This window comes from Geotrypetes seraphini, chromosome 3, assembly GCF_902459505.1.
Source record: "Geotrypetes seraphini chromosome 3, aGeoSer1.1, whole genome shotgun sequence".
In the NCBI taxonomy this organism is placed as follows: domain Eukaryota; kingdom Metazoa; phylum Chordata; class Amphibia; order Gymnophiona; family Dermophiidae; genus Geotrypetes; species Geotrypetes seraphini.
The window spans coordinates 387,212,557-387,231,811 of NC_047086.1; the positions used below are offsets into that span (position 1 = coordinate 387,212,557).

The 19,255-nt window shown below is 42.2% G+C and overlaps 2 protein-coding genes across 5 annotated transcripts in view; one reads left to right on the top strand and one right to left on the bottom strand.

Annotated features, from left to right (window-relative positions):
• Positions 1-16,073, top strand: part of ABCG5 (ATP binding cassette subfamily G member 5) — a 50,405-nt gene extending 34,332 nt beyond the window's left edge. Inside the window, exons 9-13 of the mRNA XM_033937672.1 lie at positions 5,449-5,654; positions 8,196-8,334; positions 11,846-12,031; positions 13,117-13,229; positions 15,871-16,073. Of these exons, the coding sequence (XP_033793563.1) occupies positions 5,449-5,654; positions 8,196-8,334; positions 11,846-12,031; positions 13,117-13,229; positions 15,871-16,073 (847 nt within the window). The remainder of the gene's footprint in view (positions 1-5,448; positions 5,655-8,195; positions 8,335-11,845; positions 12,032-13,116; positions 13,230-15,870) is intronic.
• Positions 8,429-19,255, bottom strand: part of DYNC2LI1 (dynein cytoplasmic 2 light intermediate chain 1) — a 94,942-nt gene continuing 84,115 nt past the window's right edge. Inside the window, exons 14-15 of one of the 4 annotated variants that reach the window (XR_004538738.1) lie at positions 16,009-16,190; positions 8,429-9,314 (exon numbers count right to left, since the gene is read on the bottom strand). Coding sequence is in view for 1 of the 4 variants with exons in the window: in XM_033936845.1 (XP_033792736.1) it covers positions 16,160-16,190 (31 nt within the window). In the remaining 3 variants the exon portion in view is untranslated. Of the gene's footprint in view, positions 9,315-12,441; positions 13,025-15,419; positions 16,191-19,255 lie in introns of those variants that run through there. The other 3 variants (XR_004538736.1, XR_004538737.1, XM_033936845.1) reach the window with 3 other exon arrangements.

Below are 19,255 nucleotides of genomic sequence, written 5' to 3' on the forward strand. Positions count from 1 at the left end.
ACGCACCCCACTTTATAGACTACACTTAGAAAGTTAGGCGTGTAATTTCTAATCAATGCCAATTAGCATCAATTATTAGGTGTACATGTCAAATTAGTGCTGATTGGCTTGCTCAACAATTAAGTTGTGTGCACAGATCTGAGCGCTCAACATGGGTCAAACTATACAAAATCCAGGCTTAAAGGGTAATTCTATAAAGACATAGGCTATGGCGCCCATTTTAAGCATATTCCAAAAAAAAAATGGGAGCTTACTTTTCTTTATAGAATATTAGTGCAAGTGACTGAAAATGCGCTTAATCATTGCCCCTTATTGGCCAAGGCAAGTATGCTTCCTTCTTCACTATTGCTGGTATAAATGCTGGCACCTAACCATGAGTTGGATTGCACTTAAAATTATACTTTTCTATCATTTATTCATGCACTTGTGCACACTACCCACATGCATAACTCCTGACACAGTACATGCTATTAAATCATAGCGTGTAATTTTCCTCCAGCCAAGCTGTGTCTTGTCAGGTAGAACCGACGTTTCAGCCATCGTGCTGTGGTTTTCTTCAGGGTATGCTGTGATTGGGGCTTGAGGTGAACGAGGCAGAAAAGTCCGTTGAGGACCTACTATATAAAGACAAGCTGTAGACCTCACAGCATACCCTGAAGAAAACCACAGCACTGACAAGGCGCTGTGAGACCCAGAAACCTGCAACAAGCATGATGCCAGCTGCGGAAACACCTATTCCTCTAGTCAATATTCTCCAAGAAGTCATTTATTCATGTGAATATCTGAAGTATTACCAGTTGGGAGTGGGAAATTAGTTCAGTGAAAATGCTAATGTTAGGTATTGTAAAAAACAAAATCAGGGCAAGAATGATTACAGGGATGTCATGGAATGAGCATATAACACCGGTACTGAAAACACTGGTTGCCAATTCAATGTAGAATTGATTACAAAATTTTGATGGTTGCTCACCAAGCGATCTATGGGGTAACACCGTGGTATTTAAAGCAGGTATTAAAACATTACATACCCTCTAGAACAGGGATCTCAAAGTCCCTCCTTGAGGGCCGCAAATCCAGTCGGGTTTTCAGGATTTCCCCAATGAATATGCACTGAAAGCAGTGCATGCACATAGATCTCATGCATATTCATTGGGGAAATCCTGAAAACCTGACTGGATTGCGGCCCTCAAGGAGGGACTTTGAGGCCCCTGCTCTAGAACAGTGTTCTTCAACCTTTTGACACTTATGGACTGGCGGAAATAAAAGAATTATTTTGTGGACCGGCACCGGTCTGCAGACCGGCGTTTGAAGAACACTAGGCTAAGTTGAGGGCCAGACCCCGCCCCCAAAATAGTACTAATTGTAAAACCATTTTTCCATTCATTTTTCATATATACACACACACAATATAATCTTATTAACCACACATTATGATTAACCACAAAATTAAACTGCACAAAGCACACTGTATGCTTCTTAACATTCATTCCTACCAGAACACAGATAACCCCATGCAAATATGAGACCAAAAACTAAAAGTACTAATATATACAAACAAACCCTAAGATTCAAGACTTTGCATTCAGTACAACTCTCCCCCTCCCCCTCCCCCAGAGAAAAAGAAACAAATGCATTTCTTCCTGAACAGTGCAAAATACAGACAGCAGATGTAAATTCTCAAAATTGACACAATTCAGTCACTAAATTTAAAAGTAAAATCATTCTTCCCACCTTTGTTGTCCATTTTCCCTCCATGTTGTGCCTTACCTTCTGGCCTGCTCCCACCTGGCTGTTTTATGCCACCCCCGGTATTATCTTCGGGTCGGCTCCCTCTTCCTCAGTGCTGCAGTGCACAAAACCGTGAGCAGCGGCTCCTCGCACACGTCCTGCACCTCATCTGGAAGCCTTCCCTCTGACATTGCAACGTCAGAGAGAAGGCTTCCGGTTCAGGCGCATAGGAGCCGCTGCCCTCGGCTTTGTGCATTGCAGCACTGAGGAAGAGGGAGCCGGCCCGAAGATTACGCTGCATCGACCACACCGCAGATCGGTGATTGAGGAACACGGAATTGGGCCCGATGCACGTGCCGGCACTGTGGACCGGCAGGAAATTTCTGCAGACTGACACCGGTCCGCGGACCGGCGGTTGAAGAACACTGCTCTAGAACACACATGTCAAACACAAGGCCCGGGGTCTAATTCTGGCCACCTGGCGTTTTATGTGGCCCACGGTGACTGTGCCATTTCTACAGTAAGTGCCTGACTGTGCAGCCCCAGTGGCTCTCCAAGCTCCTCACCACGCTGCCTCAGTACCCAATTGCAGGCAGAAGGACCCAGTGCCAGTGTAAAAGCTAGGTTGAGAAGGATGCTCCACAGAAGTGCCTGGCCGCGCCACAGGTGTCTAAGGGTGAGGCAGGATCTCTACTTCTATGAAGACTAAGAATCTTAATAAAAAATTTGGCCCGCGACTTAGCCTTTGTTTTAGATTTCGGCCTCTTATGTGATTGAGTTTGACACCCCTGCTCTAGAACATTACGATCAGAATCTGCCATGAGGCTTATCAATAGAGGTGCTTGGTGAAACTTATTACAAGACACAAGCAACCGCTATTTCTGTGGCGGGTCCTCTGAAATGGAATGCTTTACCGGGATATTTGAGGCTATGTAAAGACAAGATGCCTTTTAAGAAGCAACTAAAACATGTTTGTTTGTGAAAGCTCTTTACTAGGTAGTGATGTTTCAGATTTTGACAATCTGTTTTATCAAAGTCTTATTAGCCATGTGCTAGTTTTAGTTAAGTTAGACAACTTTGGAGGAGTGAGTATAATGTTGTACTGATTATGTATGTTTAATTTGAGAACAGCTTAGATCTTAGGCGGTGTAGAAATTTTTAAAATAAATAACTAAATTAATACATTCTTCAGCTACCACTTTCAGAGACCAAAAACAAAGTCACTCCGCAGCTCCTCGGTATCTATCTTCTCTTACCACACCCCCTCCCCGGGCACTTTGCTCATCGGATGAGTTTCTCTTCTCTGTACTCTTCTCCTCTAGTCAACTCCAGATTTTGTCCCTTCTACTTTGCTGCACCGTATGCCTGGAACAAACTGCCTGACTCAATACATCAAGCTCCATCTCTGACAGTATTCAAATCCAGACTCAAAACCCACCTCTTTGAAGATGCTTTCAATTCCAAACTCCAACCCACCTGCTAAGCACCAATATCTATCGTATCATTCCCTCTGTAATTACCCCACCTGAGCACTGTGTATTGATGCCCCTTCTTGTCCAGTTTGGCTATCTTGACTAGATTGTAAGCTCTTCTGTGTTGTGTTGTACCACGCTTTGTATGTCTAGTAGCGCTATATATAAAATATTATTAGAAGTAGTAATTTGTAATGTAGTGGCTGAAATGTATCAGTTTCTGAAAGTTTTATATCTGTTTTCTTTATTTTGCACAGTTTAGGAGGACATGCATCACCATTTCTCTTTCTCTGGTATTGCACCATATATATCCAGAGTCTAATTTCTTGGGGATTCAGTTTAGTTTTTGTGTACATATTTCTATACTTAGTTTATGGTTTCTTACTCTATAGGTGGTGGGGGTATATCTATATTCTATTTGTGTAATTCGGTTTATTTAGCTTTCCTAATGGTGTATTTAATTGTTTATATCAGGGGTGCCCAAAAGGTCGATTGCGATCAACCAGTAGATCGCAAAGGCAACTTGAATCGATCGTGGATCCCATCCCGGGCTCCATGATAGACTTGCGTTGCCTTCCATTCTACCTGCTTCTCGACCCTGTAAAGAGGATGCTGAAGCGCCGGGCCAACCAACGTTCCTCACTCGATGTCAATTCTGACATCGGAGAGGAAGTTCCGGGCCAGCCAATCGCTGCCTGGCTGGCCCGGAACTTCCTCTCCGACATTAGAATTGATGTCGGGTGGGGAAGGTTGGTCAGCCCGGTGCTTCATTGTCCTCTTTACAGCAGTGGCCTGTTCCCTAATGGCGATGGCTTGGGGGAGGGCAGGGAGACAGAAAGACAGACAGGGAGACAGAGAGAAAGACAGGAAGACAGACAGAAAGGGCATGGAGAAAAACAGGGAGACAGAAAGAAAGGGGGCATGGAGAGGGAAAGACAGACATACAGAAATAAAGGGGGGGCAGGGAGACAGAAAGAAAGACGGAGAGAAAAAGAAAGTGGAGGAGGGCAAGGAGAGAGGAAGAAAAAGTTAGGGGAGGGAATGAGGTCTGGAGGAGAGGAAGCATACAGGAGGCTGAAAGAAGGGAAGAAATATTGGATGCACAGTCAGAAGAAGAAAGTGCAACCAGAGACTCATGAAATCACCAGACAACAAAGATAGGAAAAATGATTTCATTTTCAATTTAATGATCAAAATGTGTCCGTTTTGAGAATTTTTATCTGCTGTCTATATTTTGCACTATGGCCCCCTTTTACAAAACCACAATAGCAGTTTTGAGCGCAGGGAGACTATGCGTGTTGAGAGCGTGTGGGGTATTCAGCGCAGCTCCCTGCACTAAAAACTGCACTAAAAACTGCTATCGCGGTTTAATAAAAAGGGAGGGGGTTATATTTGTCTATTTTTATATGGTTGTTACTGAGGTGACAATGCATAGAGTCATCTGCCTTGACCTCTTTGAAAAAAACCCAGAATATAGATGATAATTAACATTTTCTCTGAGTACAGTGTGCTTTGTGGGGGTTTTTAAAAAAATTTTATTGTTGGTACATCATTTTGACTTGGTCATTTTAAAAGTAGCTCACAAGCCCAAAAAGTGTGGGCACCCCTGGTTTATATGAACACTTGTTATATTGCAATTTCAATAGGTCAAAGCTGTTTATAGCATCTTATAAATGTAGAAGAGGATTGCATGCTTTGTTCATTTTTCCATCTGCTCAGGGTTATCTTTGGATCATACATTAGCATTCCAGGCTGCTTCCTACGATAAAGAATTTTGACCCTTGTTGTGTAGTACTTACTCTTACAAACATTTTAGAACCAAGATGAAAACTTACCTTTTCTCAAAGTACCTGGCCAAATAGTTTTATGTGTTTCTTATGTTATTTTTATTATTAATTTCATTTATTCAATTTTCTATACCGTTCTCCCAAGGGAGCTCAGAACGGTTTACATGAATTTATTCAGGTTCTCAAGCATTTTTCCTTGTCTGTCCTGGCGGGCTCACAATCTACCTAATGTACCTGGTGGAATGGGGGGGATTAAGTGACTTGCCCAGGGTCACAAGGAGCAGCGTGGGTTTGAACCCACAACCCCAGGGTGCTGAGGCTGTAGCTTTAACTATTGCGCCACACTCTTTTGTTAATCGCGCTGAACTTATGGTTAGGCGGGCTATAAGTACGATGTTATGTTATTCCTACTGAAGAATACATCCTGTTGCTGATAAAATAACTTTTTTTTGTATTTTCAGAAGAACTATAAGAAACCTATCCAGAAACAGGACTGGCATCATACTGCGACTCTTCCAAAATCTAATATTTGGCTTTTTCATAGCATTTTTTCTCACAAGATTAAAGATGGATGTTCATCAGGGAGCAATACAAGACAGGATGGGGGTTATCTACCAATGTGTGGGTGCAACCCCTTACACGGGAATGCTGAATGCTGTAGTCTTATGTAAGTTATTGCACTGCATTTAACTGCAGACTTAGTATAAATCAGGGGTCTCAAAGTCCCTGGTGACGGGACTAAATCGTGCGAGACAACGGCGCACCGACAACTGAGCGCAAGGTTGATGGCACGCTGAAGAAAAGCACTATTTTAAAGGGTTCCGACGGGGGGTGTGGGGGGAGAACCCCCCACTTTACTTAACAGACATTGCGCTGGCGTTGTGGGGGTTTGGGGGTTGTAACCCCCCACATTATACTTAAAATTGAACTTTTTCCCTAAAAAACAGGCAAAAAGTTTGGTTTCAAGTATAATGAGGGGGGTTACAACCCCCCCAAACCCCCCACAACGCCAGCGTGATGTCTGTTAAGTAAAATAGGGGGGTTCCCCACCAACACCCCCCGTCGGAACCCTTTAAAATAGTGATTTTCTTTGGCGCGCCATCAACCTTGCGCTCAGTTGTCTGCGCGCCGTTGTCTCGCGCGATTTTGTCTATGAACCAAGTCCCTCCTTGAGGGCCGCAATCCAGTCAGGTTTTCAGGATTTCCCCAATGAATATGCTTGAGATCTATGTGCATGGACTGCTTTCAATGCATATTCATTGGGGAAATCCTGAAAACCCGACTGGATTGCAGCCTTCAAGGAGGGACTTTGAGATCCCTGGTATAAATTATCCACATCTGTTTTACTATGACTGGCTAGGGTTACCCTGGACGGCTTTTCAAAACCCAGCACTTTGTCTGGGGTTTGAAGCCTCCTCAAATCGCGTCAGGCAGGGAGGAAAGTGCTGGGTTTTGAAAAGTTGTCCAGATCCCCAGACATGTTCGTGGAAATCTAGACGTCTGGTAACCCTACTTACAAGTGGCAATGCACAGCATTATTACTGAACCACTACACTGGCACTTCTGTTTCTTTAAATATAAAATTTCTTTAATACTGTAAAACCTCACCATCACAAAATCTCTCCTTTTAAACATGCTAGTATCAAAAACATTTTTAGATTAAATATCTGAGTGAAAAGAAATCGACTGCATGAAAATGGTTCCAAATCAAAAGACACCTGCCACAGAAATAAACTCGAAACGAAAAGAACAAAGGGCTTCAAGTTCAAGACAGTCGATCTTTAATTTATTGATGGACCCGACACGGGCCATGTTTTGGCTTACTCATCTCCATCAGGGGTTAGTCAAAAGGAAATGTAGAATGGACGCTGGTGCTGTAATATTGAATCAAAGGCAGCCTTTCGGCGTTTGCTTGGTGCGAGAAATGAAACTGCACACAGCTTTTCTTGAGGTGTGTGCAGTCCCATTTCTTGCACTGAGCAAACGCTGACGGTATGCTTGCACAGAGGCTGCCTCTGATTCCATATTACAGCATCAGCTTAATTTCTATGTTGCCTGAATGGTTTCCGTTTGACTGACCCCTGGTGCAGGCAAGTACACCAAATGGTGGCCTGTGTCAGGTCCATCAATAAATGAAAGATTGACTTGCCTGGAACTTTGTGCTTTTTGTTTTGATTTTTTTGTATGGTTTGTACTATGACGTGTTTTAGAAACTGCTTTGGGTCAGTTTAGCAAAGATAGATGGAGCAGACATGCTTCTCTTAAGAAGGTCTCTCTGTCTTCTGTGGAACCATTAGCAACGTCAAACATCAGCACATTTATGATGTGCATGACAGACAAAAGAAAGGCAGGCCACAAATATGCTTCTTTTACTTCATATTCAGCATCCGGCTTACTGAACTGAGATATCTGCTCTCCTCCCGCTGAACCATCACTACGCTAAATAAGGCCCTAGGTGAACATAAGAATAGCTATACTGGGTCAGACCAATGGTCCATCAAGACTAGTAGCCCATTCTCATAGTGGCCAATCCAGGTCACTAGTACCTGGCTAAAACCCAAAGAGTAGCAACATTCCATACTTCTGATCCAGGGCAAGCAGAGGCTTCCCCCATGTCTTAATAACAAACAATGGACTTTTCCTCCAAGAAATTGTCCAAACCTTTCTTAAAACCAGCTGGGCTATCCGCTCTTACCACAACCTCTGCCAATGCGTTCCAGAGCTTAACTATTATTCTCTGAGTGAAAAAAAATTCCTCCTATTTAGCACTTCCCTGTAACTTCAATTGAGTGTCCCCATGTCTGCAATTTTTGACGGAGCGAAAAATCGATCCACTTGCACCCGGTTCAACTCCACTCAGGATTTTGTAGGCTTCAATCAAATCTCCCCTCAGCCGTCTCTTTTCGCAACTGGTTTTCAAGGGTGATCATGAAAGGACCCTCCAATGGTATGACCAGTTAGCCCTCTCTGATAAGCACAGCTTACCTTTACTACTGGTAAGACAGTAGCAGCAGGATTCATTGGTGGACTCTTTCCAACAGTCTAGCCTGGCACAGTAGATGAGCAGCCAGCTTGCCAAACTCTTCTGACAGCCCAACCTGTGTGTCCTTCAAGGCAATGTGAAGAGGCCCATTGGAAAGTATTGCTGATATGAAATGTTTACTTCACCATTTTATCCTTTACTTTCTTTTTTTCCTTTTTAATATAGTCCCAGCTTTACGTGCAATCAGTGACCAGGAAAGCAAAGATGGCCTATATCAGAGGTGGCAAATGCTGTTAGCTTACATACTACATATTCTCCCCTTCAGTATCCTTGGTATGGCAATTTTCAGCACCTTTATATACTGGTAAGCACTGGCATTTAACTTCCCAATCAGGGGGGGGCTTTCCTTACTTTTCTACCCCATACAAGTATGGCATATCTTAAGATATTAAGGAAGGAAAGTGATTTTTGGATTTAGTGTATGCCTTTAATAGAGTAGATCAATTAGTTACATTCAGGAAGACAAGTTATTCCTCTAGCCCTGGAGCACAAGTTTAGAGCATGCAAATGGACAGTAGCATGTGCTAAGTAGTTTATTTTATACCTATGGGCTTCCTAGAATTTAGTGCAAGCTAATTCTGTTAGCATGCGCTAAGCTTTGGTAAAAGGTCCCCTAAGTTTGTACTTTAGGAAATGAAGGGTTAAGTGAACTGCCTGAGATCAGGAGTAGTGGTGGGATTTGAACTTGGGTTCCCTGGTTCTAAGTCCTCTGCTCTAATTATTAGGCATCTCCAGAAAACTTAAAAAAAATATATATATATATCTTAAATTGGAGCCTATCTACAGTCATAATTGACCTACCAAAGCATTCCACATCCTAACACCAGCAAAACAGAATGTCATCGCTCTAGTATCCCGCAAACTTTCCCTGCACTATCGGGTTTAATAACCTTTGATTTTCAGATCGTAAAGATCTAATTGGTTTATAAAGCGCTATGACTTGCCGAAAGTACCAGGTGTTTGATGATAAACATGGATCACAGAAATGATCTTATGCTGTACCTGAAAGAACCGGTAATCAATGTAATTTCTTCATTAATATGTGCCATTCTATTAACACCCAGTTCTAGCCTAGGTTAGGCTAGCCTAGCATTTTGTACCAATTGCAACGCTTTCCCTATCATAAGAGGTGGAGCCTAAGCAGCTGACAGTCTCCAGCTGGAACAAGTCTGATGAAGGCAGCAGCCAAGTCCTCATGTAGATCGTGACTAGGCAGACGACCTCTCCCACTCATGCAGGTGTAGCCTCAAGTCATGTGCAGGTATTTCTGTGCCACAAGGAAGGCTGAAAAATAAACACAACTTTCCTTTTAAAAAAAAAAAAAAAATTATTTATTTGCATTTAATACATAAATTACAAATTCAGGTATATCTCTTAACATTTTAAGGAAATAAAAATTAAACTACCAAAACAAGCAATCGTGATCTAGTCTACATCATTGGGGCTATTTCATACATTAAAGTAAAGAAATAAGTAATATTTCAAAGAACAGGCTTAAAGAAAACAATTTTTTTGTTATCACACTTTATCCTCAACTTCTACATTAGTTTCTAATAACTACCTGAGGCAAAGATTTATCTTTCAAGAAATTTTCTAATTGAACTGGATCAAGAAAAACATATTTATCCATTCCATGTGCTACTAAGCATTTACATGGGAATTTTAAGAAGAAAACAGCTCCTGAAGCCAAAACTTTAGGTTTGAGCTACAGGAACTATTTCCTCCGAAGTTGCGTCTGCCTGGCAACATCTAGAAAAATTCTCAATTGAAAACCACAAAAAAGGTCCTGTTTTTTCCCAAAATACAATCTGAGAACAGTTTGCTTCTCTAGCTCTGTCTTAAATGTAACTAATAAAGTTGCTCGCTTAGCTGCCATATCTTTGGAAGATTCAAGAAATTGAGACATATTTAAACTGTCTGGAGATTCTATTTGATCGATTTCCCCCTCTTCTGCAACATACCTGGAACTCCTAGGGATGTAATATAAGTTATCAGGTACAAATGAGTCCACTTGAGGAAATTGAAGAACCTCTTTCATATAGATCCTCAGGAGTTCCAGGGGAGCTAAGTAGTGAGAATATTGGAAAATTCCAAAAACCTCAAATTTTTTGATCTTATTAAATTTTCCATTCTTTCTATATAGTATAGAGCTAGCGTTAATATTGGATACAGCTGTTTTTTTTTGCAATGTATTCACAGATAAATCTAATTTATCCAATGTATTTCCAAAAAGAGATAATTGAGACTCATGTTCAGATATATTTAAAGTTGTCTTAGATGAGAACATAAGAACATAAGCAATGCCTCCGCTGGGTCAGACCTGAGGTCCATCATGCCCAACAGTCCGCTCACGCGGCGGCCCAACAGGTCCAGGACCTGTGAAGTAATCCTCTATCTATACCCCTCTATCCCCTTTTCCAGCAGGAAATTGTCCAATCCTTTCTTGAACCCCAGTACCGTACTCTGCCCTATTACGCAATCTGGAAGTGCATTCCAGGTGTCCACCACACGTTGGGTAAAGAAGAACTTCCTAGCATTCGTTTTGAATCTGTCCCCTTTCAACGTTTCCGAATGCCCTCTTGTTCTTTTATTATTTGAAAGTTTGAATAATCTGTCCCTCTCTACTCTCTCTATGCCCTTCATGATCTTGTAAGTCTCTATCATATCCCCACAGTTTAAAACAGCGCCTTATAAGGAGGATTCAATATGGCTAACCACCATCCAGTCATTCTGTAAGGTAACCTCTTTATCTTTAGGAGGAGAAATAGTAGGGCCATTTGGACTGGAGTCGAGAGATGATTTGGTTAGTAGAAACAGTATTTGAATCCAGTTCAAATAAGTGTAAGGAAGAAGATTCTTCCCCAACTTTGGAGGGAGAACCAATTTTTCCTTGAATGTTAATTGATGGTTAAGGAGGTGGTGAAGGTTCCCCTGAGGACAGGGAGATCGAATGGGAAGTCAAGGTTACCTTAGCTTCCGTCAATAATGCTGGTAAGGGTTGCAGATATCGATCCATTAGGCCTTTAGTTGAAGAGGGATACTGTTTTTCGCTATTCTTTTTCCCATTATAGAAGACAGCGACAATCCCCTGCTCCTCTAGGGTCTGAAGGGTCATGCCCCTTTAGACACGCCCCTTCAGACTCACGACCGCGATACCGTGGCAAGCAGTTCTTTTAAAAGAGGCAGGAAAGACTTCTCTCCTTCAGCTCTGGGTAAGGATGGCTGCAGGGGTGCCTGTTCAGGTTTCCAAAGTGCTTGACAGCACAGAACAGCCCTGAAAATAAACACAACTTTCCTGCAAATATTTTAGTTTCTCTGTGACCCATTCAAGTAATATCCTCATTTAAATAAAATGCTATTCATTTCTTTTCAGTGAATATGTAATTTCTTAAGAACGACAGCTCAAAAAGAAGCAATGGAGCTCAGATAACTTTCTTGGGGAAGGAATGGAAAGAAAACGCACGGCTGTAGATCAATGCCCTTATTTCATTGAAACCGAAATGTAGTATTCTAGTCACCATGACCATTTACACAGACACAATTCCTAGAATCAACACTTTGATTGTTTTACAAGGGCCAGTTTATGACACTGGGCATGAAGCAACCAGAAGCTCAAGAATGCAGTATCTTTAGATTTATATCAGACACCCGGCATCCATAACTTCTGTTGGTCATAAAAGGAAGCCAAATTGTGACAACTTTTATCCTTTTGACATTTTTTACTGTAGGCTGGTAGCTGAATTAAAATTAAATGCTTGCTTGCCATAAATTAATTTTCCAATAGTGTCTGTTATCTTTTGTCTATATTTTTACAGGACAGTTGGGTTACACCCAGAGGCTGCCAGATTTGCATGCTTTTTTGCAGCAGTTCTAGTGCCGCATTTGATTGGAGAATTGTTAACGCTTGTTCTGCTCGGTGTTGTTCAGAATCCAAATATTGTGAACAGCGCTGTGGCATTAATCAATATTGCAGGAATTCTGGTTGGATCTGGAATTTTAAGGTAAGGGAAAACAGTCTTTACAATAATTTAGTTCTCATTTCTACACATTTAGGGGGTCCTTTTATTATGGCGTGCGCTAACCGATTTAGTGCACAATAAGGGCTCCTTTTACGAAGCCGCGTTAGCAGTTTAATGCGCGTAATAGTGCGCGCTGGACGCTAACGCCAGCATTGAGCTGGTGTTAGTTCTAGCCGCGTAGCAAGAGTTTAGCGCCCACTAAAAAGCTGCGTGCGCTAAAACCGCTAACGCAGCTTCGTAAAAGGAGCCCTAAATCGGTTTGCGTGCCTTAATAAAAGGACCCCTTATTTACTCAGCTTATGAATCATGCTATCAGGACTCATAGCAATGGACTACAAAAAAAAAAAAAATTACACAATTTTAACAATTATAACTGAATTAATTAATCTAGATGAGGCTATATAAAATTTAATGCATGATAGTTGTACAGCCAGCATCTGATATTACAAAGAAACCATACACATTCAACCATTGAGCTTTTTTAAGGCCTCAGTTTAACAAAAAGTGTACAAAAACCCCTCCAAAAACAAAAAAACAACCCAATTATAACAGAAGAGGTGGGAGAATTTTGTATGCTATACTGTCCAGCAGTTGTTCATGATTTCAGTGAAGCGGTTCAGTAGTTATTAAGCAACGTAGCATTTCTAGGATCCTCTGAGCTGACTCAGTCTTCTTGGATATGCGACCGTGTTATTGCACACCCTTAGTTATTGACCTTCTTCTGTCCAAAGTATATTTCAGTTCTGTCATTGTTGGGCTATTCCAGAGGTCAGCTATTCTCTCAATATTGTAGCATTTCCTCTTGGCCTCTTTCATTCTAAAGGACGATGCCATAACAGTTCTTCCAGAGCTTTCATCAATTATTGGTTTATTATGCACCACGGATATGAAAGATATACAAAACTTCATGATGATTTTCTTTATACTAAATAGAACATTATAAATCCAGGTGGGTTCAGTGGGGCTCACAATGACCTGCAAGGGAATATGTGGCACCATTTTTGAGTTCAGCTATTACATTCATTCTAATTAACCCAGTTCTCTTTAAATATCTTTTTCTTCTTAAGGAGTTTGGATGAAATGCCAAAAGCATTTGAGCTGCTAAGTTATCTTACATACCAAAAATACAGCAGTGAGATCTTGGTAATCAACGAGTTCTATGACCTGAATTTTACATGTGGTAAGTATTTGGTAACACAACTGAAATATACACGGTGTTCAGAAAAAAAACCAGAACCCCTTAAATAGTTTCAAAATAATTTGCAATTGTTTAAACGTTTAGTATGATCTTTGAAAATGCATTAATATAATGGTTTTTCTTAATTCATAATTTGTGTTCAAAGTCTCTTCCTTCAACCTTGACAGATTCATAAGTCTTTGATGCCAATGACTAAACGCCATTTTGCTAAAAACAAATCTTAATGGTCACTTCCTGAATGAAATAATTTTGAATACAGGGATCATCTAATTTTTATAGTATCTTGTAGTAACACAATTATTTTTTAAATAAAAGTACAGTGGAACCTTGTTTTACAAGCATAATTCGTTCCAGAAGCATGCTCGTAAACCAAATTGCTCGTATATCAAAGCGAGTTTCCCCATAGGAAGTAAGGGAAACTCAATTGATTCGTTTCCACCCCCCCCCCCCAATACGCCCCCTGCACGAACCAGCATCCCCCGCCAGCCCAAACAGAAGCATTACTCCATCTGGCACTGGCACGCAGCCCCAGGACATGCTGGTGAATGAAGATCCTTCCTGTTGCCTGGGCCTTGAGCATCTGCGCATGCTCAAGGCCTTCTGGTTTTCGCTTCCTCCAAGAATCTCGGAGATCTCCGAGAATCTCAGAGAGAGTGAGAGCCAGAAGGCCTTGAGCATGCGCAGATGCTCAAGGCCCAGGCAACAGGAAGGATCTTTGTTCACCAGCAAGTCCTGTGGAATGCGTGCCGGTGCCAGGTGGGGTAAGGCTTCTGTTTGGGCAGGCGGAGGATGCCGGTTTACGAGCGGGGGTAGCGATGGCAGTTCTCGCTGGGGGGGGGGGGGGGTAGCAATGTTTACAAATCGAGTCAATGCTCGGTTTGCGAGTCACGGTTTGTGAGAATGTTTTGCTCATCTTGCAAAACACTCGCAAACCACATTACTCACAAACCGAGGTTTGACTGTATATTTGTTTTTGGGTTATTTGGAAAAATGTTGGTCACTTTTTTCCAAATGCTGTGTAGATTCTGTAATTTATTCATACGGCAAGATGTTCAACCTTGGGATTTCTTAAATTACATATTACACAGTAGACTCCAAAAATATGGATCCACTGAAAATGCTGTCATCAAATATCTTGGATTCCAATGTTAGTATTATGAGGGATCTACAGTCAATGTATCATTTTCGTACAGAATGCTGCATTCATGTCTTTTTGGGAAATGTCAGCAGTGCTGTTCCTAATATGATAAGTCTAGTAACGACAGCTTTCAAAGTATTTCACCTAGATTCAGTGAATGTCTGAAAATTTTCCTCTGTGAATACGGCTAAGAGTCCGCATGTTCCTCCACAATATACAACAATCATTCACAATAAAAGATAGTGTTCACAGAGACATGGAAAAGGAAAAGCTCACCCACAAATTATCATTATCCCCCCCCTTTTTACAAAACTGCAAAAGCGTTAATGCCAGCCGGCGTGCTGAATGCTTCACCCTGCTACCAATGCTCACAAGAACTCTATGAGCATCAGAGCAGCGTGGATCATTCAGCGCATTGTCCGGTGCTAAAAACCGTTTTTGCAGTTTTGTATAGGGGGGGGGGGCTATGTGCTATACTGTTTCAGCAATATTCTATTTGTGGAAAATGCAAAGGCATACACCCACTCATACTTTGTACCTACATCAGTTTTCAAAGTGAAAGTACCGTATTTTTCACTCTATATGATGCACCTGACCATAAGACACACCCACCTGTAGAGTCCCCCCTCGGGTGGTCTACTGGTAGGCCGGGACAGGGTACAGGGCACGTCTAATGGTAGGCACGTGTAGTGGCAGCCAGCCAGCCAACCCCAAGGCAAAGGCAGCCGCCGCCGGTACCTTTTTTCCCCAATCTGGTGGTCCAGCGCACTTTCTGTGCTCCTGCCTCGGTTCCCCTGCTCTCTTCCGGCAGCAGCAGAGCAGTGTGCGAGGCAGGTGCGCACTTTATGCGTGCCTGCTTGGTCCCGCGCTACACTCCGAATGGCTGCCTGTCAGTTCTCGCGGGACGAAAACTGACAGGCAGCCATTCAGAGTGCAGCATGGGACCAAGCAAGCATGCAAAAAGCACACACCTGCCTCGTGCACTGCTGTGCTGCTGCTGGAAGAGAGCAGGGGAACCGAGGCAGGAGCGTGGAAAGCGCGCTGGACCGCTGGGATGGGAAAAAAAGGTATGCAGCAAAAAATACGGCTTTGAAAATTGGCACAAAGTTTATGAGTAAAAAGTAAGTGTGGTTTTTGTCCCACAGAAAATAACATACAGTACTTCCAAATTGTCAGGTTTGACTGAACTTGCATTTATTTAACTGAACGATTTTCTTAATGGACCAATTAAACTGTTTTTGATACTAAATAAAATGCCTGGATCAATCAGATCACCCTTGGACACCCTCCATTAGCTATTGCAATTCAAAGAAGGATCTGTCCAATATTTAAATTCAACTGATCCTGCCACTATCAACTAACCTTAATTGCACAAACTATAAAAATTCTAATTTTGCTAGATATATAACAGCACTAAAAATACATGCTCTAGCCAAGTATTCTTTTTTAATCTTGATTCTGTATTACTAAATCTTTGTTTTGCAGATGGACGGAACAGTTCAGCTGGTGCTGGCTCTGGCTCATACTGTTTGTTTGCTCAGGGGAACCAGTTCATTGAAAAAACATATCCTGGCGGACTTTCCAGATTCACTTTTGATTTTGTAATGCTGTATGCTTTCTTACCTTCACTAGTAATTCTTGGAATTATAAGTTTCAAACTGAGAGAAATAATTATTCACAGGCACTAAAACTATAATATGATGATGTGTTTTAACATGAGTTTTCTGGTTCTAGTCTTAAATTTCCTCTTCCTGTAATCCCATGTCTCAGTAGTCTAGTGTAATTTTAAGCTGCAATGGTGCACTGTGAAATATGGAAACAAAGAAAAACAAAATTAGATGGTAGGATAAAGATTTTAAGGCACATCTAGTCTACCCATTTTTCCTATTTACTGGAGTGTAATAGACCCTATCTGATCTTCCCCATTATCGAGATCCTCTGTGCTTGTATTATACGTTCTTGAATTTAGCTTACATTTTTGCTTCTGCTACATCAGTGAGAGGTTGTTCCATGAACTATCACTTTTTCTGTGAAGACATTTTTTTAACATTATAACTAAATCTCCCACTCTTTAGTCACATGATGATGACAGGATTAGGTTCTTACCTTTGATAATCCTCTCTCCTTTAGAATAGCATACCCCAATTTATGAGTTGGATTGTAGATGGCGGCATTTTTCTCAGCTCCACCTCTTATCTCCCTGGGCAGTGCCCTCCCTCTTCAGTCCATACCAGAGTAAGCAATAACCTTTAAAAGAGGAAATAACAACAAGGAGGGGGGCGGGGGACTTCCAGAGACTGTTTACTATTTTTGCTCCTATTGAAGAGCAAAGTTAACAAACATTGCAATTGCAAAATTAAAGGTGAAACCAACTCATCACCTACCTGTGTGCAACCAGCACTAACACGTGTATAGCTCTGTGAAAGCAGCAGCAGTGGAATTCTAACTCACTGTCTTACAATAATTTTCTTTTCTTCTCTTTTGGCTGCAACGAGCCAAGCCACTGGCAAATCAAAACAGACTATTATTCAACGCAGGATGTTTCCGTCTCTGACAGGGCGAGGCATAAGGAATCATTTACTGTTCTCAGGAATGAGAATTATAGAGGTAAGAATCTAATCTTTCTTTCCTGTGCAAACAGCATATGATTCCTTATGGATGGGATGTACCAGAGAAGTTCCTTGAGTCTAGGGCGGGACCGATGAGCCTTGTAAAACCACCGAGGACCCACAGGCCATGTGCTGAAACATCCAATCTGTAAAACTTTATAAAGGTATAAAGAGTGAACCGTGTGGCTGCCCTGCAAATTTTATCAGGTGGCACTACCCTGGACTCAGCCCAAGAAGCCACATTTTTGGAAGAATGAGCTTTCAAAGGGACTGGCGTTTGTTTACTAAAGCCGATGTACGCTGAGGAAATCGCCATGCAAATCCATTGGAGATAGAAGCCTTAGAGGTTGGTCTTCCCTGATGATTAGAGCTGGATAAGACAAACAGATGGTCTGAGAGCCTAAATTCATTTGTCACCTCAAAATAGCGGAGAAACACACTCTGTACATCCATCAACCTCAAAAATTTTGGCCCGTTTCATTTCACCCATGGGCTGAAATGCAGGTAACCTCACTTCCTGATTAACATGGAACACTGAAACCACCTTCGGCATAAAAGAAGGCACGATGCTCAAAGAAACTCCTGCTTCCGAGAATCTAAGAAAAGGCTCTCTGTACGATAATGCCTGCAGCTTGGACACCCTCCTAGCCTTAGCAACCAAAAACATCATCTTAGTTCCAAGATAGACACTTCCAATAAAGGTTCATACGGAGCCTTGGTGAGGGCCTGTAATACAAGGGAAGATTCCACATTGTAAATGACTGACTTATTGGAGGGCGGAGCCTCAGTGTTCCAGGAACCTGGAAACATCTGGATGAGAGGCTAGAGATGCTCGATCTACTCTGGCCCAGAAGCATGAAAGACTAGCTACTTGAACTTTAAGAGCTCCAACCTTCCTGCAGGAATGAGAGGGCCTCAGGAATGGAAGCCTAGAAAAGATCCAACTGCTTTTCCCTGCACTAGTGCTGAAAAATTTTTCATGCTTTAGCTTAGGCCACCACTGTCACTGGCTTTCTAGAACTGAGGAGAATCAATATCATTTCTGACTATCCTTCTGAACTAAGGTTGCGTGCTCAATAGCCTTGCCGTAAGACCAAAGCATTCTGGATTGTCTAATACTATGGTCTCCTGCGACAGAATGCCATGATGCAGTGGTAATCTGAGGCAGCTGTCCCACTGCAAGTGGACCACATCTGTGTACCATGCACAATGCAGCCAATACAGGGCTACAAGGACTACTAATCCACAATGAGTCACTATTCTGCAAATGACTCATTTCTATCAGTCATAGTGGGAACATGTACAGCTGCTGGCCAAAGCTGCAAGAGAGCATCCATTCTGAGGCTTCCTGACTTGAACCTTCGACTGAAAAACTAAGGGGCTTTCTTGTTATTCACTGATGCCATGAAATCGAACATTGGGTGCCCCCAGCATCTCACAATGCAGTTGAATGCTCTTTAGGACAATGCCCATTCCCCTGGATCCAACGTCCACCTGCTGAGGTAGTCGGCTTGGACATTATCCACTCCCGCTATGTGTGCCACTGTTATCACCTGCAGGTAGACTTCTGCCCACTGAAACAACTGGGCTTACAGCTTCAGAGAAGCACTCTTGGTTTCCCCTTGGCTGTTGACATACACCACCACTGTAGAATTGTCTGAGAATAGTCTGATTGCTTTGCCTTTCAGCCTTTTTTGGGAAAAGCAGAGAGCTAAATGAATGTCTCTAACTATGTTTTCTGAGATGGTCATTGGCCTTGCACTGGGTGACCTTCAAAATGACCACTCCAGCTGTAGAGACTGGCATCCATCATTAGTATCACCCACGACTCTATGTGGAGAGGAATGCCACCGGATAATGATACCATTTGGAGCCACTAATTTAAGCTGTCGTACCTCTGTCTGGAGTGAGTCCGAATGAGGAGACCAACGTGCCAGCAGTGAGCTCTGTAGGGGCGCAGGTGCACTCTTGCCCATGGAATCACCTCTAGAGTTGCCACCATGGACCCCAATCCATAGGCAGATGACTTTAAAATATGCAATGTCACCTCAGTAACTATACAAAAATAGACAAATATATCCCCTCCCCTTTTACTAAACCGTGATAGCAGATTTTAGCGCAAGGAGCTGCGCTGAATGCCCCTTGCAGCTCCCAATGCTCATAGGCTCCCTGCGCTAAAAAACACTATCACGGTTTCGTAAAAGGGGGCCATAGTACAAAATATAGACAGCAGATATAAATTCTCAAAATGGGAAGTCCAA